A 24,644-nucleotide genomic window follows, 5' to 3' on the forward strand; every position below is an offset into this window, starting at 1 on the left:
TTCATCAAAGGCCTTCTGGAAATTCAAATGAACCGCATCCACTGGTTCTCCCTTATCTATTCCACCAGTTACATCCTCAAAAAACTCCAGTAGGTTTGTCAAACATGATTTCCCTTTCATAAATCCATGTTGACTTTGTCTAATCCTGTTGATATTTTCAAATGTCCTGTTATCACATTCTTTATAATAGACTCTAGCAATGTCCCTACTTCTGATGTTAGGGAACTACAGACTGGTTAGCCTGTGTTTTTCTCCCTCTTTTTAAATAGTGGGGTTACATTTGTCACCCTCCACAATCTGCAGGAACTGTTCCATAATCTATAGAATTTTGGAAGATGACAACTAATGCATCCACTATTTCCATGGCTACCTCTCTTAGTACTCTGTGATGCAGATCATCAGGCCCTGGGGATTTATCGGCTTTCAGTCCCATTAATTTCTCCGGCACTTTTTTTTACTAATACTAATTTCCTTTAATTCCTCCTTCTCACTAGTCCCTTGGTTTCCTAGCCTTTCTGGGAAGTTATTTGTGTCCTCTTCAGTGAAGACAGAACCAAAGTATTGGTTTAATTGCTCTGCCATTTCCTTGTTCCCCATTATAAATTCTCCTGTTTCTGACTGTAAGGGATCTATATTTATCTTCACTACTCTACTCTTTTTACATACTTGTAGAAACTTTTACAGTCCACTTATGTTCCTTGCACGTTTACTCTCATACTCTCTTTTTCCCCTCTTGATCTTTTGGTCCTTTTTTTGCTGAATTCTAAACTGCTCTCAATCCTCAGGCTTGCTACTTTTTTCTGGCAACTTTGTATGACTCCTCTGGATCTAATACTATCCTTTAATTTTTTTTGGGCTGCTTTTTCCTTTTGTGTTTTTGCGCCAGAAAGGAATGTATAATTGTTGCAATTCATGCATTCGTTCCTTAAATGTTAGCCATTGCCTATCCACCATCATGCCTTTTAATGAAGCTTCCCAATCTATCATAGCCAACTCACTCCTCATACTTTCGTAGTTTCCTTTGTTTAGATTTAGGACCCTAGTTTTGGATTGGACTGCTTCACTTTCCATCTTAATGAAGAATTATAGAATCATAGAAGTTTACAACATGGAAACAGGCCCTTCGGCCCAACATGTCCATGTCGCCCAGTTTATACCACTAAGCTAGTCCCAATTGCCTGCACTTGGCCCATATCCCTCTATACCCATCTTGCCCATGTAACTGTCCAAATGCTTTTTAAAAGACAAAATTGTACCCGCCTCTACTACTGCCTCTGGCAGCTCGTTCCAGACACTCACCACCCTTTGAAAAAATTGCCCCTCTGGACCCTTTTGTATCTCTCCCCTCTCCTTAAATCTATGCCCCCTCGTTATAGACTCGCCTATCACATTATGGTCGCTCTTTCCTAAAGAACCCTGCACAACAAGATTATTAATTAACCCCTTCTCATTGCACAATAACCAATCTAGAGCATGAGTTTTTTTTAATGTTTAATTTAGACCATTTTAGAAACTTTTTTAAATTGAAGGGGGAAGTAGGGAGTCAAAATTTTCAGTTGAGAATTTTTCCTTTTTAACAGAATTCAGGGCAGGGAAAAGTGATTTTGAGTGGGGAGGAGGAGATAGATGCAGCATTTTGAAGTTCAATTTAAGGTAAAATAAATGGGAGTGGGGGAGGAGAAAAATGTTTTTCATCAGGCAATAATGGCAGATCCAAAAAACAATGGGGCAGGAGAAGTGGTGATCAGTGTGGTAGTTTTTGGAAAGAATAGTTTCTAAACTGAAATTGTGTGCCTGTGTGGCCACAGCCACTATTCCTCCACATCATCCATTGGGCTACACACACGTCTGTCAGCAGGCGTAACGTGAGGGATTCCGTAATGCCCTTGCCACTTTGGTTCACGTTGACGATACCAGTTGGGTTTGGGGACACCAATGGGTCTCTGCAATGGTGGCAAAGTGTACATTCAAACTGTTTCATGCCAAGTCATTGGTAAATGTTATAATCCATTCCAACTGTCGTTGCTAGTATAGCCATGTAAGCCCGATTGTTATCTCTAGTGCACCTACACATGGAGTAATTTTGGATTTAATTGGAAAATTGAGTAATTGAATGTGTGCAGGAAATTTGTGAAACCCATTACTGTTTTGGTTTTTGTGCTTCTGGTTTTGCCTTTGAGTTTCATAAGGGCCATGACCATGAGACACACTAGTCCAGTGCTCCCAGATCATAGACCCAACTGGTAGTTTTGCACATGTTTTTTCTGAAAAAGGCACTGACAGAGGCAGTTTTAATCAGATATGGTAGTCATCCTGATTTATCTTGGGACAATCCCAGGAAATTGAGCAAGGGTTTCCCCCCCCCCCCCCATTTTACAAGATTGATCTGAGGTGGGTAGGAGTGAGTCCTCTTACAATTGGTGGTGTATTGTATTTCAGCCCAGGTATGAGCTCTGCCACAATGTATAGAAATTCAACTTAAACTGTGTATGCACTGCAGTTTTAAAATTTTGTTTCGCTTTTCTGATGAAGGAAGAGGGGGTTATCCCCTCCCCTTTGTTTTTCTACCTTTTAAAATTTAAGACTATTTTGTTTCATTCTTTGCTCCTTTTACATCTAGAGAAAATCTACCAGAAGGATGGGAATGAGGAGGGAGAGTTTACAAAGGAAATAGCCTACAGCAAAAAATGGGTTAAATCCTAGTTAAGATGGAAACATTTGAGAATGTGGTAAATTTAATTAGAACATGTAAATCAAAGGGAACAAAATTGGAGGGTTTTCTTCCTGCAATTTTAAAACTGCCCCAGTGCACATTAATTGCACTTCTAAATTATGCTAGTTACATTTTGAATAAGTTAGTTCAATCATTGAGCTGCATCTCTAGAGAAACCCAAATAGATGGATCGGTACTTAATTAAAAATGAATACAAGGTAATGTCATTAGTCTTGTTGACTCTGTCTCTGTTGTATTTAGAACCTTGATCCAGGAGATTACTTTTTTTGAAGAGGCCATTCAGATCTAGTGTCTTATGATCAGAGTCCTTTTTTGATACTGATATGACGAATCTTTGGGTGGGATGGCATGCCTTAAAGAACATCCCAGCAGTGGTACAGATGGTCGTTTATTCTATTGCTCCCCATCTGTTTAAAGAACATTGCTAATCTTTTTATAAAATTGTTGGGAATGTGTTGCGAATCAGATTATTTCTTTCTTTTAGTAGAGGCACATTTTATGATTTTTTTTTGTCCCAGCCTGATTTTAGATGTCTGTAGTGATCTGATTTTCTTTTGTGTCTTGGAAGGGGAGGAAGAAAGAGGTTTAATTGAAGTTAGAACCCCCCCCCGCCCCCCCGCATTGAAATAGAGCATCGAGTTATGTGCGATTATATGGAATGTTATGATTTCAGTGTTTTATTGCAAAGTATGATGTTGGCTGTGGATAGCATGTTAGTTATCAAAGTGTGACTGTCATTGTGGATTTGTAACTGTGTCCGGAGTAACCCGATGTAATGAAAATGTTTTTCTATTTATGGTTCTGCTGATAAACTGAATTGTACAACCTGCAGGAAACTGGCACTGCACCCTCTATATTTAAGCATAACTAAATAGAAACCATTAAACCCAAGAGCAAAACTTGAATGTGCATTATATGTCTTTGTAGCCACGTACACGAACCTTTTTAACATTTAAAACTGTATACGTCAGCCATTTTTGTGCCAAGTACTTATGATTTTCTTTTAAAACCTGCCCTCCACAATCTCCTTTTCATAGAGGTTAGGGTGTTTTTATCCTCCTCACACCCCGTGCAGAGGCCCTTTGTCCCGGCAGGAAATTATTTTATTAAGGTTTTAACTTCTGTTCTGAGTCATGTGATTGGCCTCCCTTTTGCACTACATAAAAGCTCTGCCCACAGACCAATCATGTTTAGGTCCCTTTTTGTAGTTCAAGGTTGAATGAAAAGGAATGGGTTTAAAAAATATTTTCAGCAGCAGTACAACCTCTGCTCACACAACTCTATCTTCAGTCCACTGCTGACCCTGTTGGGTAATTGACACTTGTCAGTTACTGATTAAGGGAGTGCCTCCAATTTACCTGATGTATGACATTGTTTACGAAAGTAAAGGAACATTTATGAATGTTACTACCCTGAATTTTTTTTTTCAGCCATAATTGTTTGTGTCCTCCCAGTAAGAAAATTGGTTTATTTGTTTGACTTGACTAATTCTAGTTTGTAAAGCTTCAGTATCATTTGAAACTTATTTTCCAATTTTATTTATATTGTTTTTAAAATATCCTTGCTCTGATACATACTGAGAAAACTTGGCTTTCTTTCTCCATGTCCCATGAGAAGCTCAAATCTCAAAAGATGATTCTTTTATCTCTTTCCTCCTGCCCCTGAAGGTAATTATTTGCACATCAGGAGGAATCCTATTAGTGGCTTAAATAGCTTGCAGATTTTAAAGTGAGAATTTATACATTTCTTCCACAGGTAGTCAAAACAGTTGGCCTACGAGAGGTCTGGTATTTTGGACTCCAGTATACGGACAGCAAGGGATATCCAAATTGGCTGAAGCTTGATAAAAAGGTAAATGCAGTTTGACACCCATTATGATCAAACCTAATTGCTTCAAATCTTATTCAAAGCCCTTTTTTTATATATTAAAAAAAGTTGGTGACAAATATTTTGAGATTTTCTAGATCCAATTTTGGGCAGATTCCAATGAAACATGGTCACTCATTGTCAGAAAGAGCCATGGAAATTTACAGCACAGAAGGAGATTGTTCAGCCCATCCTGTCGGTGCTGCTCTTTGCTGGAGCATTCCAAAACTGATCCCACTGCCCTGCTGTTCCCCCTATCCCTTTGTGTTATGTGAGGCTCTTTTGAGGGTGCTCCCTATGAAGGCATAGATACTCTGGCCTATTGAAGGACAATCTACACAGTGGAGTCAGTCAAGTGCAAATGGATGTGCTCCAATTGTCAATCTATAATGACAGCTTGTCAACTAGCTGAAATGGGTCTACCTCAAGAGACTGATTGTCCTCTGCCAATGAGAGACTTGGCAAAGATGCACTTTAAATGGGTTCATTGGTACCCCATATATTTGGCATTATTACTGGTGCCATATATTAAATTACCTAGTAAGAATGTAAGCAGACCCTAGAGAGTTCATTTTGAAGTCTGACAAATTTTTATGATTATGAATGGAGCGTGCATCTTGTAAATACCTTGGCAGAGAGATCCACCAGCAGAGCAAGAGGGCATTCCTGGGCAATTAAATCTGAATGTCTGCAAAATATATTTTTTTGCACAAATCCCCAAAAAAACCCACTAGAAAAGGTCGAAGAATCTATTTTTTATTTGCAGAGATGAAGGACATGGCATGATTTGGTTTCCCCCAACCCCACAAATTCTGGCAATGGGTCACTTGTAAGTACTGCCATTGTGACCTCTTGATTGCCAATCCTGCTGAGTTCAGAACTGGTTGTCCCATTGCTCAGCCACAAGTAGGCATGGAGCCACAAGACTGAAGGTAAAAATGCACTAGTATTTGGTTAGTTTCCAGGACTTAACAAAAGTTGTGGTTTTGAACATGCCATTCACATGCCCCAGCTCCCTGCTTTTATCTGAACATTGTCTTTTTTAAGTTGATGTTAGATTTGATGGAAAAATAACCTGTTGCATCAGAACAATGGCATTTGTGTGCAATCAACATTCCTAGATAAAATTGATTGCACTGCGGAATTGGAATAGCCACCAGTACAATCTCGTGAATGAAGCATTAAATCTTCATGAGCCTCGTTACCACTATGATTGATGGTAAGTTGCTCCCAGGCTTCTGCCAATGTTCTTCTAATCTGGCTCTTCAGATGCATTGTGAAATAGCCTGGAAGGGGTGGGAGGGGGATTCTCCCTCTTTTGGGGGTGCATTTGCCTTCCCTTCTGCCCTGTCTCTACAGCAACACAGCTGTGATGGGAAGTACGGAGTGGAGGTTACCTTTTGTTCTTGGGATGTGGGTGATGATGGTGGCAGCCCACAAATCCCTAAATTTATTGAATTCCATTTTACAACTTGCTATAGGGGGATTTGTACACTGCTGTGTAGTCCGGTACCATAACCACCAGACTACTGTACCTGTATCACAGCATTGTGCGTTGTTACTGCCATACTGCCTGGCCAGTTTCATTTAACTTGTGGTAGCTTGTATGCCTTGTCTTGCAGTTGAAGCACAAGCTCACTTAACAATCTGAACTGAATGGTCCATTCAGTTCAGATATGTGGAAATCAACATAACCAGCCAACCTGCAGCTTTTTTCTTGGGCTATTTTCATTAGAACAGAGCAGATTAAGGGGTGATTTGATAAGTGTTTAAAATTGGTGAAGGGATGGGATAGTTTAGATCGAAGCAGACTGCTTCCAGTTGTCTAGAACATGGAGATATGGGTAGAAGATGTAAGAGATTTAGGACAGAGCTGGTGAAACTATTTTACACAAGGTTATGGAATGTGCTACCAGAGTTGGTGATTGAAGCAGAGACTGTCAACATTTCAGAATAGGTTAGGCAGATGGTTGAAGGAGAGGGGGTAAAGGGATATGGGAACAGGGTGGGAATGAGAGATTTAGGACTACTGCTCCTGAGGAGGATAAACACCAACACAGACTGGTTGGGCCATACAGCCTGTTTCTGTTACAATTTCTGATCATTATGACCAGAACCCACTAGCAAATTGAAGTACATGTTTTGCTTATCCTCATCAGTTCCATTTAATTTAAATATTGGAGGTGAATATGAAGTAAACTGTATGTTGATGATCACAATGCATATATCCCTGCTTTAAAAGAAAGGTCCCTGTTGGAGAGGAGGGGCAATTGGAGAACAAGTCATCATGAGCAGCTGTGACCTCCTGGTATTTTACCTGAGTGCGCATGCAATGTTTGAACTTGGGCAGCTTGGTCACTGAGGAATTTGAGCTGAGTCCAATCTTGTCCTCACCCAGATTCCAAGGTAGCAATCTGAAGCAGGAACCCTGTCCCTTACCTGCTGTTGAGGGCACATCTCCCTGTGCTAAATGATACCTGCTAACTCAGCACCAGCTAGGCTTTGAGTCCAGATCCTTCTTGGCTTTATATGGTGTGGTGGCAGAAAATAGGTTTCACACGAGTGGGAGTTGGTTGGATCCCAGAAAATGGCAGTTCGGGATTAGAGAAAGTTCTATTGATCGTGATTATAAAGGTTGGACTAATGTTCTGGTTGCATTTTGCTCTTGCAATTGCCTTGTTTAACAGGTTTCCTGTACAATTTTTTTTTTGAGTGAAAATATTGGCTAAAAGAAGGTTATTTCATCAGCAAGTAACCCTTCACTGATGAGCATCCTCTAATGTAGATTAGGTTTTTGATTACTTCTGTTTAAAGGGGTGCTGTGGAGTGGCACTTTTTTTGTTTTGAGAAATGATCAAAGCCTCTTTTCCCGGTAGGTATCCCACCAGGATTTAAAGAAAGAAAACCCTGTTCAGTTCAAGTTTCGTGCCAAGTTCTTCCCGGAGGATGTGTCCGAGGAACTAATCCAGGAGATCACCCAGAAGCTCTTCTTCCTTCAGGTCAAGGAAAGCATTCTTTCTGACGAAATGTACTGCCCTCCTGAAACAGCCGTGCTGCTTGCTTCCTATGCAGTCCAGGCAAAGTTTGGAGACTTCAGCAAGGAAACACATAAGACTGGTTACCTTACATCTGACCGTCTGCTCCCACAGCGGTAGGTAAAAGTACAGAACTTATGCAGCAACCCAAGTTGCTTCTCGTTTAGACTGGACCGAGCTCCAAAAGAAGGGCAACAAATTCCCAACTTCTACATGCTTTAGGAAGTCTGCATTTTAAAAATCTAATGTCTTAGAAACAAAGAAAATAGGAGCAGGAGTAAGCCATTCGAGCCTGCTCTGCCATTCAATATGATCACAGCTAATTCTCCCTCCCATACTCCTTGATGCCTTTTGTGTCTAGAAATCTATCTAGCTCCTTCTTAAATATATTTAGTGACTTGGCCTCCACTGCCTTCTGTGGTAGAGAATTCCACAGATTCACCACCCTCTGAGTGAAGAAATTTCTCCTCAGTCCAAAATGTCCTACTCCGAATCCTGAGACTGTGACCCCTTGATCTGGACGCGCCCCCCCCCCCCCTAGCCACAGTCTGTCTAGCCCGGTCATAATTTTATGTTTCAGTGAGATCCCCTCATTCTTAACTCAAGTGAATACAGACCGAGTCGACCCAATCTCTCCTCACATGACAGTCCTGCCATCCCAGGAATCAGTCTGGTGAACCTTCACTGCATTCTTTCTATGGCAAGTATATCCTTTCTTAGGTAAGGAGACCAAAACTGCACACAATACTCCAGGTGTGGTCTCACCAAGGCCCTGTATAACTGCAGTAAGACATCCATGCTCCTATATTCAAATTATCTTGCATTGAAGGCCAACATACCATTTGCCTTCCTAACTGCTTGCTGCACCTGCATGTTTGCTTTCAGTGACTGGTGTACAAGGACACCCAGGTCCCTCGTGTAAATCAACATTTCCCAATCTATCACCATTTAAATAATACTCTGCCTTTTCTGTTTTTCTTTCGTGGATAACTTCACATTTATCAACATTATACTGCATCTGCCATGTATTTGCCCACTCACTCAACTTATCTAAATTGCCTTGAAGCCTCTGCTGCATCCTCACATCTCACAATCCCACCTAGTTTTATGTGGTCAGCAAACTTGGAAATATTACATTTGGTTTCCCTCATCCAAATCATTGATACATATTGTGAATAGCTGGGGCCCAAGCATTGATCCCTGCTGCACCCCACTAATCACCACCTGCCACCCTGAAAAAGATCCATTTATTCCTACTGTTTCCTGTCTGTTAACCAATTTTCAATCCATGCCAGTATATTACCACCAATCCCATGTGCTTTAATTTTGTACACTAACCTCTTACGTGGGACTTTATCAAAGGCCTTCTGCAAATCCAAATAAAATACATCCACTGGTTCTCCCTTATCTATTCTACCAGTTACATCCTCAAAACTCCAGTAGGTTTGTCAAACATGATTTCCCTTTCATAAATCCATATTGACTTTGTCTAATCCCGTTGATATTTTCGAAGTGTCCTGTTATCACATCCTTTATAATAGACTCTAGCATTCTTGTCTGGAGCAAAAATAAAACTGGAAAGGTGGCTCATCCGTGGCTTTCAAAAGAACATCCCCATGCTCAATGATGGCGGAGTACAGCAAGTGAGTGCAAAAGACAAGGCTGAAGCGTTTGCAACCATCTTCAGCCAGAAGTGCTGAGTGGATGTTCCATCTCCGCCTCCTCCCAATATCCCCACCATCACGGAAGCCAGTCTTCAGCCAATTCGATTCTCTCCACGTGATATCAAGAAACGGCTGAGTGCACTGGATACAGCAAAGGCTATGGGCCCCGACAACATCCCAGCTGTAGTGCTGAAGACTTGTGCTCCAGAACTAACTGCGCCTCTAGCCAAGCTGTTCCAGTACAGCTACAACACTGGCATCTACCCGACAATTGGGAAAATTGACCCCGGTATGTCCTGTCCACAAAAAGCAGGACAAATCCAATCGGGCCAATTACCGCCCCATCAGTCTACTCTCAATCATCAGCAAAGTGATGGAAGGCGTCGTCGACAGTGCATCAAGCGGCACTTACTCACCAATAACCTGCTCACCGATGCTCCGTTTGGGTTCCGCCAGGACCACTCGGCTCCAGACCTCATTACAGCCTTGGTCCAAACATGGACAAAAGAGCTGAATTCCAGAGGTGAGGTGAGAGTGACTGCACTTGATATCAAGGCAGCATTTGACCGAGTGTGGCACCAAGGAGCCCTAGTAAAATTGAAGTCAATGGGAATCAGGGGGAAAACTCTCCAGTGGCTGGAGTCATACCTAGCACAAAGGAAGATGGCAGTGGTTGTTGGAGGCCAATCATCTCAGCCCCAGGACATTGCTGCAGGAGTTCCTCAGGGCAGTGTCCTAGGCCCAACCATCTTCAGCTGCTTCATCAATGACCTTCCCTCCATCATAAGGTCAGAAATGGGGATGTTCGCTGATGACTGCACAGTGTTCAGTTCCATTCGCAACCCCTCAAATAATGAACATAACATTAGAAATAGGAGCAGGAGTAGGCCAATCGGCCCCTCGAGCCTGCTCTGCCATTCAACAAGATCATGGCTGATCTGATCCTAACCTCAAATCTAAATTCATGTCCAATTTCCTGCCCGCTCCCCGTAACCCCTAATTCCCTTTACTTCTAGGAAACTGTCTATTTCCGTTTTAAATTTATTTAATGATGTAGCTTCCACAGCTTCCTGGGGCAGCAAATTCCACAGACCTGCTACCCTCTGAGTGAAGAAGTTTCTCCTCATCTCAGTTTTGAAAGAGCAGCCCCTTATTCTAAGATTATGCCCCCTAGTTCAAGTTTCACCCATCCTTGGGAACATCCTTGCCGCATCCACCCGATCAAGCCCCTTCACAATCTTATGTTTCAATAAGATCGCCTCTCATTCTTCTGAAGCAGTCCGAGCCCGCATGCAGCAAGACCTGGACAACATCCAGGCTTGGGCTCAAAAGTGGCAAGTAACATTCGCGCCAGATAAGTGCCAGGCAATGACCATCTCCAACAAGAGAGTCTAACCACCTCCCCTTGAGATTCAACAGCATTACCTTTGCCGAATCCCCCACCATCAACATCCTGGGGGTCACCATTGACCAGAAACTTAACTGGACCAGCCATATAAATACTGTGGCTATGAGAGCAGGTCAGAGGCTGGGTATTCTGCAGCGAGTGACTCACCACCTGACTCCCCAAAGCCTTTCCACCATCTACAAGGCACAAGTCAGGAGTGTGATGGAATACTCTCCACTTGCTTGGATGAGTGCAGCTCCAACAACACTCAAGCAGCTCAACACCATCCAGGACAAAGCAGCCCGCTTGATTGGCACCCCATCCACCACCCTAAACATTCACTCCCTTCACCGGCGCACTGTGGCTGCAGTGTGTACCATCCACAGGATGCACTGCAGCAACTCGCCAAGGCTGCTTCGACAGCACCTCCCAAACCCGTGACCTCTACCACCTAGGAGGACAGGAGCAGCAGGTACATGGGAACAACACCACCTGCACATTCCCCTCCAAGTCACACACCATCCCGACTTGGAAATATATTGCCGTTCCTTCATCGTCGCTGGGTCAAAATCCTGGAACTCCCTTCCTAACAGCACTGTGGGAGAACCGTCACCACATGGACTGCAGCGGTTCAAGAAGGCGGCTCACCACCACCTTCTCGAGGGCAATTAGGGATGGGCAATAAATGCTGACCTCGCCAGCGATGCCCCCATCCCGTGAACGAATAAAAAAAAAAAAAAAAAAAGGGATAGTATTAGATCCAAAGAGGAGACATATAAAATTGCCAGAAAAAGTGGCAAGCTTGAGGATTGGGAACAGTTTAGAATTCAGCAAAGGAGGAGAGAGATTGATTAAGAGGGGAAAAATAGAGTATGAGTAAACTAGCAGGGAACATAAAAACTGTAAAAGCTTCTATAAATATGTCAAGAGAAAAAGATTAGTGAAGACAAATGTAGGTCCCTTACATTCAGAAATGGGGGAAATTATAATAGGGAACAAAGAAATGGCAGAACAATTAAACATATACTTTGTCTTCACAAAGGAGGACACAAATATCTTCCCAGAAATGTTAGGGAACCAAGGGTCAAGTGAGAGGGAGGAACTGAACTAAATCAGAACTTTTTTTTAAAAAAGTGCTTGGGGAAATTAATGGGGATAAAGGCTGACAAATCCCCAGGGCCTGATAATCTACATCCCAGAGTACTAAAGGAAGTGGCCCTGGAAATAGTGGATGCATTGGTGGTCATCTTCCAAAATTCTATAGACTCTAACAGTTCCTACAGATTGGAGGGTGGCAAAGGTAACTCCGTTATTTAAAAAGGAGGGAGAGAAAATACAGGGACTTACAGACCAGTTCGCCTAACATCAGTAATGGGGAAAATGCTAGAGTCTATTATAAAGGATGTGATAACAGGACACTTGGAAGGCATTAATGGGATTGGACAAAGTCAGCATAGGTTTATGAAAGAGAAATCATGCTTAACAAATCTACTGGAGTTTTTTGAGGATGTAACTAGTAGAATAGATAAGGGAGAACCAGTGGATGTGGTGTATTTGGATTTTCAGAAGGCTTTTGATAAGGTCCCACACAAGAGGTTAGTGTGCAAAATTAAAGCATATGGGATTGGGGGGAATATACTGGCATGGATTGAGAATTGGTTGACAGACAGGAAAGAGAGAGTAGGTATAAACAGGTCTTTTTCCAGGTGGCAGGCAGTGACTAGTGGGGTACCACAGGGATTAGTGCTTGGGCCCCAGCTATTCACAATATATATCAATGATTTGGATGAGGGAAATGTTACATTTAGTTCCAAGTTTGCAGATGACAAGGCTGGGGTGGAATGTGAGCTGTGAGGAGGATGCAAAGAGGCTCCAATGTGATTTAGTCAAGTTGGGTGAGTGGGCAAGAACATGGCAGATGCAGTATAACATGGATAAATGTGAGGTTATCCACTGTGGTTGTAAAAACAGAAAGGCAGATTATTATCTGGTGCTAGATTGGGAAAAGGGGAGGTGTAACGAGACCTGGGCATCCTTGTACACCAGTCGCTGAAAACGAGCATTCAGGTGCAGCAAGCAGTTAGGAAGGTGAATGGTATGTTGGCCTTCATTGCAAGACAATTAGAGTACAGGAGCAGGGATGTCTTACTGTAGTTGTATGGGGCCTTGGTGAGACCACATCTGGAGTATTGTGTCCATTTTGGTCTTCTTACCTGAGGAAGGATGTGCTTGCCATGGAGGGAGTGCAACAAAGGTTTACCAGACTGATTCCTGGGATGGCAGGACTGACGTATGAGGAGAGATTGGGTCGACTAGGCCTATATTCACTAGAGTTTAGAAGAATGAGCGGTGATCTCATCGAAACATAAAACTCTAACAGGACTAAACAGACTAGATGCAGGGAGGATGTTTCTGATGGCTGGGGAGTCCAGAACCAGGGGTCACAGTCTCAGGATATGGGGTATGCCATTTAAAACAGAGATGAGGAGAAGGTGGTGAACCTGTGGAATTCTCTACCACAGAAGGCAGTGGAGGCTAAGTCATTAAATATATTCAAGGAGGAGATAGATATATTTCTTAATGCTAAAGGGATCAAGGGGGAAAAAGCAGGAACGGGGTACTGAGTTAGATCAGCCATGATCATTTTGAATGGCGGAGCAGGCCCGAAGGGCCAAATAGCCTACTCTTGCTCCTATTTTCTATTTCCATTTTCCCACTATTGTTAGGCTAACCGGTCTGTATTTCCCTGTTTTCTCTTTTAAAATAGTGGGGTTACATTTGCCACCCTCCAATCTGCAGGAACTGTTCCAAAATTCTATAGATTATGGAAGATGACAACTAATGCATCCACTATTTCCATGGCTACCTGGGATGCAGATTATCAAGCCCTGGGGATTTATCGGATTTGAGTCCCATTAATTTCTCCAGCACTTTTTTTACTAATGCTAATTTCCATTAATTCCCCCTTCTCACTGGACCCTTGGTTCCCTAGCATTTCTGGGAAGTTATTTGTGTCCTCTTCCATGAAGATAGAACCAAAGTATTTAAATGCTCTGCCATTTCCTTGTTCCCCATTATAAATTCTTCCGTTTCTGACTAAGGATCTATATTTTGTTTGCACTAATCTTTTTACATAGCTTTTACAGTCCACTTTTATGTTCTTTGCAAGTTTACTCTCATACACTCTTTTTCCCCTCTTAATCAATCTCTTGGTCCTTTTTTGCTGCATTCTAAACTGCTCTCAATCCTCGGGCTTGCTACTTTTTCTGGCAACTTTGTATGACTTCTGTTTGGATCTTTAATTTCTTTTGTTAGCCATGGTTGGGCCGCTTTTTCCTTTTGTGTTTTTGCGCCAGAAAGGAATGTCTAATTGTTGCAATTCATGCATTCGTTCCTTAAATGTTACCCATGACCTATCCACCGTCATGCCTTTTAATGAAGCTTCCCAATCTATCATAGCCAACTCACTCCTCATACCTTCGTAGTTTCCTTTGTTTAGATTTAGGACCCTAGTTTCGGATTGGACTGCTTTACTTTCCATCTTAATGAAGAATTCTATCAAGTTATGGTCACTCTTCCCTAAAGAACCCTGCACAACAAGATTATTAATTAACCCCTTCTCATTGCACAATACCCAATCTAGGACAGCCTGTTCCCTAGTTGGCTCCTCAATGTACTGGCCTTAAAAACCCATCTCGTACACTCTCCAGGAATTCATCCTCCACAGTATTATTGCTAATTTAGTTTGGCCAGTCTACATGTAGATTAGTTACCCTTGTTACATGCATCTCTAATTTCCTGTTTGATGCCATCCCCTACATTACCACTACTGTTTGGAGGCCTATAGACAACTCCCACCAGTGTTTTCTGCCCCTTGGTGCTTAACTCCACCCAGACTGATTCTACATCTTGATTTTCTGAGCCAATATTCTTTCTCATTATTGCTCTGATTTCATCCTTTACTAACAATGCCACCCCACCTCCTTTTTCCTTTTTGCCTGACATTGCTAAAAAATCTAATACCCTTAGATATTCAGCTCCCAGCCTTGGTTACCCTGCAGCCATGTCTCTGTAATCGCATTTATATTGTATCCATTTACATCTGTTTGCGCTATTAATTCGCCTACCTTGTAACAAATGCTTCGTGCATTCAGATAAAGTGCCTTTAGATCTGTCTTTAACATTTTTAGACATCGTGACCTTTTTTGTACTATGGCCCTATTTGTCTTTATTACCACTTTTTTCTTACCCGGACCCTATTTGTTAGTGGACTTTTGTTTGTACGCTCTGTCCCTTCCTGACACAATCTGGTTATCCTTACCCCAATCACTTTCCTGAGGTACAGGCCCTGAATTTCCACAGGCGTGTAACTTCAGGCGATTGGAGAACCCCCCCCCGCCCCGGCCCAGCCTCTGAGAAATGGCTGATGATCATGTTATTTCTGGGGGGAGGGGGGAGAGTTCTGATGATCTTCTGCCAAAGTTACTTATAGGAGATTGGAACAAGCCTCTTCCCTCTCCTATTCCACCGCCCCCTCCTCCTCGCCTCCTTCTCCTTCCCTAAAGTAGTCAATCTTTGGGCTAAAATTGAATTAAGTTCATAGTATTGATGGAAAAATATTAATTTCTCTCTCAAATATGCTCCCAAAATTTAACCTTTCACATCGGTTTCATGTTCTCATTGTGGTTCTGTGCCTAAAGACAAAAATTGACAGGAAGCTAGCTGACTTTCTGACTTCCCATTTAACCAATTGTTTAGCTGCTAAATATTGCTGAGAACACCTCCATTTACCTGAGTATTAGTAAAACGGAGCTAGTTGCCTTTTTCAAAGTTTTTTAATTAGTAATATTTAAAGAAGTGAAAAGTATTTAGACTCACCCAGTTGGTCAGCTGCTGCTGATTACCAAAATGATCCTTTTACCTAGTTCATTAGCAAACGCTATTTTAAAAATATACTGATTTATATAATTTTACAGCACAGAAAGAGGCCATTCAGCCCATTGCATCTGAAAGAGCAGTCTGCCTAATCCCATTGCCCTACTCTGTCCATGTTTTTTTTTAAAGAGGTTTTAAGGATTCAGCTTCCACCACTGTTTTTGGTTGGGCCTTCATGACCTAGCAACCGTTTGTACATTTAAAATAAAAATTCTTCCAGCCTGTCCCTTTGCTCTTGCTTAGTCTTGAGGTACTAATAGATCATCCTCCTATCATCAACTAGTTTTGTATTCGTAAGGGGGGGCAACTGAACCGTCGCCCATCATAGAATATAAGGAATCTTACAACACCAGGTTATAATCCAACAGTTTTATTTGAAAATCACAAGCTTTCGGAGGCTTTCTCCTTCGTCAGGTGAGTGTCGAGATTCATTGAAAATTATCGCATATAAAGTCATAGAACAATGCCTGGTGATTACAGATAATCTTTCCAACTGCCTGTTATCAAGGCCATCAAATGAATTGAATAGTGTTCAGATAGAGAAACCTTAGATACCCCAGACAACTGAATATACAAAGGGAGAGGTTGTAGTAGTAGTAGTAGCTCTCCCTCTCCCTTTGTATATTCAGTTGTCTGGGGTATCTAAGGTTTCTCTGTCTGAACACTATTCAATTCATTTGATGGCCTTGATAACGGGCAGTTGGAAAGATTCTTTGTAATCACCAGGCATTGTTCTATATGCGGTAATTTTCAATGAATCTCGACACTCACCTGACGAAGGAGAAAGCCTCCGAAAGCTTGTGATTTTCAAATAAAACTGTTGGACTATAACCTGGTTATGTAAGATTCCTTACATTTGTACACCCCAGTCCATCACCGGCATCTCCACATCATAGAATATGATCAACTATAGCTAGCTACTATAAAATCTGATGCATAAAAGTCACCTTCATGCAAGTTTTCTATTTAGAAATCCAGGGAAACACAAATTACAAAGTTTGGTGTTGCAGGGTGTGATCGCTGTGCACTGATCAGTGTTTTGTCAGGCAAAAGTTCCAGGGTATGTGCTTTATTTCTTATTTTTATACAGTGCATGATTGTCCTGGTTTTCCAAGAAACTCAGCTGGAGATGAGGTTTAACTGCAGGCAAGCTGAACTTGTGGTTATGTGCAGCTGGTCAGGACAGAGCTGTACATTGTTTCACTTGGTAATACCAGTATGGATTATGTAAAGGAAAAAGTAGGACTTGACTGGTGTTTATTCAACACCTAAATATTCTTTTACCCTGTGCTGATCTGGTTCAGTTCTTTCACCGTTGCTACTATGTTCTGCCAAGTGAGATTTACAGAAACTACATTTCTAGAACATACTGAATGTGTTGGTGGCTTTAATGTTTTTAAGCATTTAATTTTCTCTTTTTCAAAGTGAGGCTGAAGCTACAACTTGCGGTTTAAACCTGCAGTAGTTACATAGTTAGAGTCTATGGCACAGAAACAGCCCATTCAGCCCAACTGGTCTATTCCAGTGTTTTATGCTCCACATGAGCCTCCTCCCAGCCCTCCCAAGCCATAGCAATGGAGCCCTTGAAGTGCAGGCTCCTCTGTCTGATTTGTGCTTTTATTTCATGCTTGTTGGTTTGGTCCTGTTTGAATTGGGCCTGGAGATTTGTAAAGGTCTGTTCTTGGTGCTGCTCTTTGGATAAATCCTAATCAGAACACACAGATCTATTGATATCTGCAAATTAAAGAGCAGGGTTTTAAACTGTGTGGGCACCACAGAGCTGCTGGGGCCACACCTATGCCCCCAAAGACCAATCTTGGATGCCCCTGGTTTAAGCACTGTTGTAATCTTGTACTGTTTTCTATCTCACTGTTGCACTGCACTATTGGCCTTTCTTAACAAGTTTCTCTAGTTACAGATGTAATCCTGATGATTTTTGTGTCCCTGCAGCAAATTATGTTATGTCCTTTTCAATATTTCTACAAAATGTCTGACTCCCAAGTACAATGTTACAAAATATGTATTTGAGGTTGAGCACTCTTGGTATCAGGATAATATTTGCTCTGAATCTGAAGTCCCAGTATATCATGTTTTTCTTTCCCTCCCACTTTTTCCCCCTTTCTCAAATTAGATGCCAAACTACTACTTTTTTAAAAAAATAAACTCTTGGGCCACTGCCAATAGCACACCACTACAGTTGAGTGCCCAACGCTTGCAGTCCAGGGATTCACTTCAGTTGAAACATCTGAGAAAATGAAGTATGAGATAAATCAAAATGTAGTAAAACTAATTGGGTACAAGGAGAGCATTTTGGTTTTTTTGAGATTTTAAAATTCAAATGAGCCAATTTTAGATCTACCCAGTGGTACCTCCTTGCATTTTGGCAGTCAAATTGCCAACTTGATCTTGTAAAACAGGGTATGTCTGGTCAGTACAGAATTTGCTACCTTCCCCCAGAAATGCTTTGAGTCCTCACTGATGTTAGCCATGTGGCTCTTTAATGATTTAATGCAAGCTGGAGGATGGATCTTTAAGTTGATCTTTAACTTGAAAGTGGCAGGGCAGGTTGAGAAAGTGGTTAAAAAAGCATACGGGATCCTGGGCTTTATAAATAGAGGCATAGAGGACAAAAGTAATGATGAACCTTTATAAAACACTGGTTCGGCCTCAGCTGGATTATTGTCCAGTTCTGGGCACGGCACTTCAAGAAAGATGTGAAGGCCTTAGAGAGGGGTGCAGAAGATATTTACTAGATTGATTCCAGGGATGTGGGACTTCAGTTACGTGGATAGACTGGAGAAGCTGTGGTTGTTCTTCTTGGAACTGAAGTTTGAGAGGAGATTTGATCGAGGTATTCAAAATTATGAAAGGGTCTAGATAGAGAAACTCTCTTTTTACTCTGTCTAGTGCATGGAATTTGCTGCCCAAATTGGTGGTAGAGGCAGGGACCCTCAATTTTTTAAAAAAGTACCTGGACCTGCACCTAAAGTGCTATATGCTGCAGGGCTAAGGACCGGATGCTGGAAGGTGGGATTAGAATGGGCACCTGGTTGTTCTTCGAGCCGGAGCAGACATGATGGGCCGAATGGCCCCCTTCTGTGCTGTATCTTTTCTATGGTTTTAAACTGTTCCCATTGGCAGAAGGGTCAAGAACCAGAGGGCATAAAAACTTTTTTACACAGCAAGTGGTTAGGATCCGGAATGCACTGCCTGAGGATGTGGTGGAGGCAGATTCAATCATGGTCTTCAAAAGGGAACTGGATAAGTACTTGAAGGGGAAAAAAATTGCAGGGCTATGGGATAGGGCGGGGGATTGGTCTTGCATAGAGCTGGCATGGACTCGATGGGCTGAATGGTCTTTCTGTACTGTAACCTTCTATGATTCTAAGATCTAAATACTATTTTTAAAAATTGAAGAGCATTTTCTCCATTTACTGTTTTACAAGTGCTCAACTGAAATCTGTATTCTAGAACCGTGAAATGTATTTTCTTTATCTACAGTGTTGTGGAGCAGCATAAACTTAATAGAGAGCAGTGGGAGGAGAGAATCCAGATTTGGCATGAGGAGCACCATGGGATGCTCAAGTAAGTCCGGACTAACCAAAGTGATCAATGGGAAGCAACTTTATTCAAGATTGTGAAAAAATCGTAGTGTGCCTTCGGTAGGAATCGAGCAAGTTGGATTTGATTTGTGGGAAAAGCACTGGGTGTTTGGAGAAGACGTGTGCTTTTACCTCCAAGGTCAAGGATTCAAATCCAGCCTAGACTAATAGGATCCTTGCAACCAGAATGTATTAAATGAATGGGAAAACAAACCTCTTTGGGGTCTTAACCCCACTACCTCTGTACTCCCCTCAAGCCTTATGTACCCTTCAGTCCCTTGATTCTGACCTTATTTTTCCCTCTTACCATGGCTCCACTATTGGTAAGGACGCTAATCACTCAGTGCTTGAGGCCTTCAGATTGAGAGATGATGTCATGTCTGCTTATCACAAAAATTCACAATTCCTCAGTTGGGGGAGGGAAGAGAGGACGGTTTGATAGTTTCTAAATGGGGTTACTTGCATATTGTTCTAAAGAGCTAAACTCCATTCCTTGTTTCAGTAATTTTCATTTACTTGGAAGGTTTCTCAGCAGATCCTTCGTATTAAGCCACCCTAATTGCAATGGTACCTCCTTACCTACTTTGCACACAGTGTTGCCAATAGCAGTGAGGGAGCTGGATGATGGGGTGGCTTCGCACACAGTTTCACCTGGGTTTGAATCCAGTCCAAACTAGTGGAATAATAGCCTCTCCTCCTTACTAGCTGTATGGAAATATGCTAAAATGTCTGTCAATCCAGTTCCTGGTGGCCACAAACGTGAAGTGTAAATGATTATGCACTAACCCATCAGTCACCCTTGGGCCATAGGATGCCAATATAGAAAATCAAAATGGTTCTCGCATGCTTGAGGTGTTCTTCTGATGGTGGGGAAGAGTAGGAGGAGCTTCATTGACATCTGTAATCTATTTGATGCAAATTGGGTAAAATGTTTAGTTCTTCATACAAGGGTCACTAGCAAAAATGAACATTAAAGCGTAGGTAGCAAGTGTTATCTTGCTTTTAGTCTGTCTTAAAATATGTAGAAGATTCTCTTTAGAGGACTTGGGCACTGCTCAGTTATGTCTAGTAGTTATTTGAGCCTGTATTTAAATTGTTCGTTTCCTTTTAACAGAGAAGATGCCATGTTGGAGTACCTGAAGATTGCCCAGGATCTAGAGATGTATGGTGTCAATTACTTTGATATCAAAAATAAGAAGGGGACAGACTTATGGCTAGGTGTTGATGCTCTGGGTCTCAATATCTATGAAAAAGAAGACAAGTGAGTGGGTTTTTTTCCCCTCAACACACTGCCTCTTTCATTTGGAATAAGTAGACTTTGTTATCTGGATAAATTCCAAAGTTAAAAAGAATGGACCTGAACAGAGAACAGTTGGAGTAACAGCTCGTTTAGATCATGTTTTGGTTTTCTGGTGATGGGTGTGGCAGCTATGGTATTCAGCTGGTTGAATGTAGAAAATATTTCCCTTTATTGAGTCACTGTCTTCCAAAGTGTAACCATAGCTACATAGACCGGTTTTTCAAGCTACAGCACGTCATATAATATATTATGATACTGAGCTGTGTTCAGGAAGCACTGGACTTGGTTTGCTACAACTACTGATGTTGAGGCTTAATATAAAGTGTACTTTTACCAGGAAATGTGATCAAACATGCCACCTCACCATAGTACTCTACAGCTTGTGTTTGGAAGGGATTTGGCTTGTCTTGTTTTCCAACCTAACCATTAAACAGACTTGTTTAGCCTCATTTCCCTCCTATGGGCAACAGGGCTTCATTATAAGTAAATCTAAAATTAATGGATGAGTAGGACCTCACAGGCCTGTCATTGAGGCATTGAGTTGTCAAACTGAGAATGAAGCTATAATCACAAACACTGAATAGATTATAACTCAGATCATGCTGTCTTTAATTGTTCTATAGAGGCCTTGATTTTGATTCAACTGCTGTCTTCAGTGGTGTCAATTCACTTTTTTGAAGATATTTTTAAAACACCCCCCCAGTATCCTTTTGTAATTTTTTTTTACTTGAAAGGGATTTTCATATCCTACAAGTGTAATTCAGAATGTTATGAATTGAATTAAATGGAGGTTTAGGCTAACTTCCTTCCCCTACTATTTTCAGTGTTGATCTGATAACTGGCTCTTCAAGCTGAGCATTCTAGAAATGAGTACTGCACTAGTGAGGGCTGTGCAGCTAAACCCCTACCTAAAGTTGTAGATATTTAGACATTGCTACATTAGTCCTGTGATACAATGAACTGATCCAGCAGCTGGTAGTGGTTTTGGACCTTTTTTTTTCTGTCGGGGTGTGTGGAAAGCCCCTCCCACCTCATTTCCTGGGCCTGAAGGCTCTACAGACAGGAAGATGGGTTCCTGCCTTGCATGCAGGTTTCTGCCAATACCCCTGAACCTAGCCACCAGGAAATGACCAAGTGCACATTCTTCCTCCTTTGCCCACACCCAGCTGGGAGATACTGTGCCTGTCGCATGGCACCTTCCAGTTAACACATCACCAGTCCAAACTAAGCAGAGTGGGACTCGATTGGATGCAAATAGTTTTAAGAAATCAAACACCCTTCAAGCCTTGGAATGTAGGCACAACAGTAGGCCATTCAGCCCCTCAAGTCTGTTCTGCCATTCAAATGGATCATGGCTGATCTATATCTTAACTCCATCTACCTGCCTGCCTTGGTTCTGTAACCCTTTATTACTCTTGCCTAACAAAAATAGATCAGTCTGTTCTGAAACTTTCAATTGACCTAGTCTCAGCAGCTTTTTGGGTGAGAATTCCAGATTTTCACTACTCTGCATGAAGTGCTTCCGACATCACCCCTGAACACCCTAGCTCTAATTTTAAGGTTATGCCCCCTTGTTCTGGACTCTCTCTCGAGAGGAAATAGTTTCTTTCTATCTAGCCTATCAATTCCTTTATTTATCTTAAACACCTCAATTAGATCACCCCTTAATTTTCTTAATTCAAGGGAATACAAGCTTAGTGTATGCAACTTGTCCTCATAATTTAAACCCTTTAGCCCCAGTATCATTCTGGTGAATCTGCAGTGGACCCTCCCTCCAAGGCCAATATATCCTTCCTGAGGTGCAGTGCCCAGAACTGAACGCAGTACTCTAAATGGGGACTGACCAGAGCTTTATAACATAACTTCTACTCTTTGTATTCCAGCTCTCTTCAGATAAAGGCAAGCATTCCATTGGCCTTCTTAATTATCTTTTGTACCTGTCCACTAACTTTTTGTTTTCTGTACTTGGGCCCCTAAACCTCTCCCCTACCATTCCTAGCTTCTCACCATTTAGAATTGCTTGTCCTATCCAATGAAGAATGTTGCAAAATAGTTTTTCTCTTTTAAACCATGTTTGTAAAATGGAATGAGTTAATCTGTGCTGCACAGATTTGTTTCTTACCTGGTGAGCTGGAAAGAATTTGTTCATCGGTGCAGACTTTGATGGGATGCAAAGACTCCAGTGGGTGTATTTTATTTTGGAAAAAGCCAGTCTAGAAATAGAGTATTTTTAGGGTAAAGGAACCCAAAGTGGGTTCAATGATTTTAATTATACAAATCATTCCTGATTTTTTTTAAACCAATCTATTCAAGCAAGTCTTGCATTGTTAATTGTTCTGTTGTGTTCCCATATGCTCCTTTTCTAATTTGGGCTCTGTGACCCAACTTGGTAATCATGAATCTCACAATTTTAACTTTAAAAATTCAAAACATAACAATCCAGAGATAAATAACATGTGTTTCTAATACCATAAATTAGAGGAATTAATATTTGGTTAATTTATTCCCATTTCTCCCTAATGTGTACCAGAGATGTGTTTCCAATAAATAATGGGTCTAGGCACAAAGTAATGAGTGGGCAGTTGTTGACTTTTTGTATGGAATGAAATGATTATTTTAGCTCAAGCCCAGACTGGGAAATAAAGTTGTCTTTTAAACCTTAGACTGACGCCCAAGATTGGTTTCCCGTGGAGTGAAATCCGCAACATCTCCTTCAATGACAAGAAATTTGTGATCAAACCCATCGACAAAAAGGCACCGGTGAGTCCTTCAACTTGGGATTTCTTTCTGATCCATTTTAAAAGGCATTTTTTTTGGTAAAAGTTTAGAGCTATGTTATTATGGATCAGCACTTGGATTTCATGTGCATTTCAAAAGACAAAAGATAGGTTCATTTAATAGGATTGCCATTTTAGTTCTCAGCTGAATGTCACTGTTCTATGTTGGCACTTCAGAAGGAGCACTTGGTAAATTCATTTTGCTACACTCCTAATTAAATGTCTTTCACTCTTCACACTCTGTGGGTAAATGTCCTGTAGTAGCATGTAAGGGAGAAAGCTCATCAGCCTGGGATCCAGTGCATAGCTCAGCACAGTTCTATCAAATAGAATATACATTTCTCATTAGTCAGGGGTGAGAATGCAGCACTCGGCTAATCCAGATTACTCCATCGCCACACTTGAGATAATCTGTAAAGCTGCTTTATTAAGGATGACCATGGCCTGAGTATAAAGATTCTGATGCCCTATTTGCACCAGTAGTTCCCATGCAGCATGGTCTTCACTATACTACACGCTTGGCATCAGCGCATTGAGTGAAAAAGGTGCTCTTGTGCTGTTGTATCTTGGGTGCACTGCACCATCTCTTAAACTTTTGACCAACCTGAATCAAGACCCACTACTTGTGATCAAGATGAGTGCTCTATCAGCTCCTCCCCAATTTTGAAATTTTGCACTGATCTTGTCATCTACTTGCTTATGAGCCTAACCATTGTGCTCTCTAAAGTTTAGCATATGTCTCTCAAAAGCAGTATGCAGTTTATCATCAGGAAGACTGTAGAGTATGTATGCTACTAGTGTTGGGGAGTGGAAAGCGAGGGAATTGTCAAGCGAAAAGTTAAAGAGCTCTTAATATAAAACATCACCCTGTGTGTACTTTTGTGGCAGTGCTTTGTCAGTGACAGGTGGGCTGTGCTTGTATCTGGTTCTCCATTCACTGTCTCCTTGTGCAAGGTCTTCTGCTGAGCACACAAAGGGGGGAAAAATAATCAACCATGGCATGCACAAAAGATTCTTGCCAATACCATTTATTGAATGGGAGCCTATATAACTTGAAGACTGAATAGACTGACCATCCTCTTACTGGGCACCAATCATAACCATCAACTTGCATTTATATAGCACCTTTAACGTAGTAAAACGTCCCAAGGCGCTTTACGGCAGCGATTATCAAACAAAATTTGACACAGCCAAATAAGGACGTATTAGGACATGTGACTTGGTCAAAGAGGTAGGTTTTAAGGAGGAGAGGTTTAGGGAGGGAATCCAGAGCTTAGGGCCAAGGCAGCTGAAGGCACGGCAGCCAATGGTGGAGCAATTAAAATCAGGGATGCGCAAGAGGCA

General features: G+C 41.6%; 1 protein-coding gene across 2 annotated transcripts in view; it reads left to right on the forward strand.

Moving 5' to 3' along the window:
* ezrb (ezrin b) overlaps nt 1–24,644 on the forward strand; it is a 109,528-nt gene that overhangs the window by 54,076 nt on the left and 30,808 nt on the right. For both annotated transcript variants that reach the window (XM_067989149.1, XM_067989148.1), the window contains exons 4-8: nt 4,490–4,585; nt 7,477–7,751; nt 19,123–19,206; nt 20,338–20,484; nt 23,187–23,283. In XM_067989149.1, coding sequence (XP_067845250.1) covers nt 4,490–4,585; nt 7,477–7,751; nt 19,123–19,206; nt 20,338–20,484; nt 23,187–23,283 — 699 coding nt within the window. The remainder of the gene's footprint in view (nt 1–4,489; nt 4,586–7,476; nt 7,752–19,122; nt 19,207–20,337; nt 20,485–23,186; nt 23,284–24,644) is intronic.

The sequence above is a fragment of the Heptranchias perlo genome, chromosome 8 (assembly GCF_035084215.1).
Source record: "Heptranchias perlo isolate sHepPer1 chromosome 8, sHepPer1.hap1, whole genome shotgun sequence".
Lineage (NCBI taxonomy): Eukaryota > Metazoa > Chordata > Chondrichthyes > Hexanchiformes > Hexanchidae > Heptranchias > Heptranchias perlo.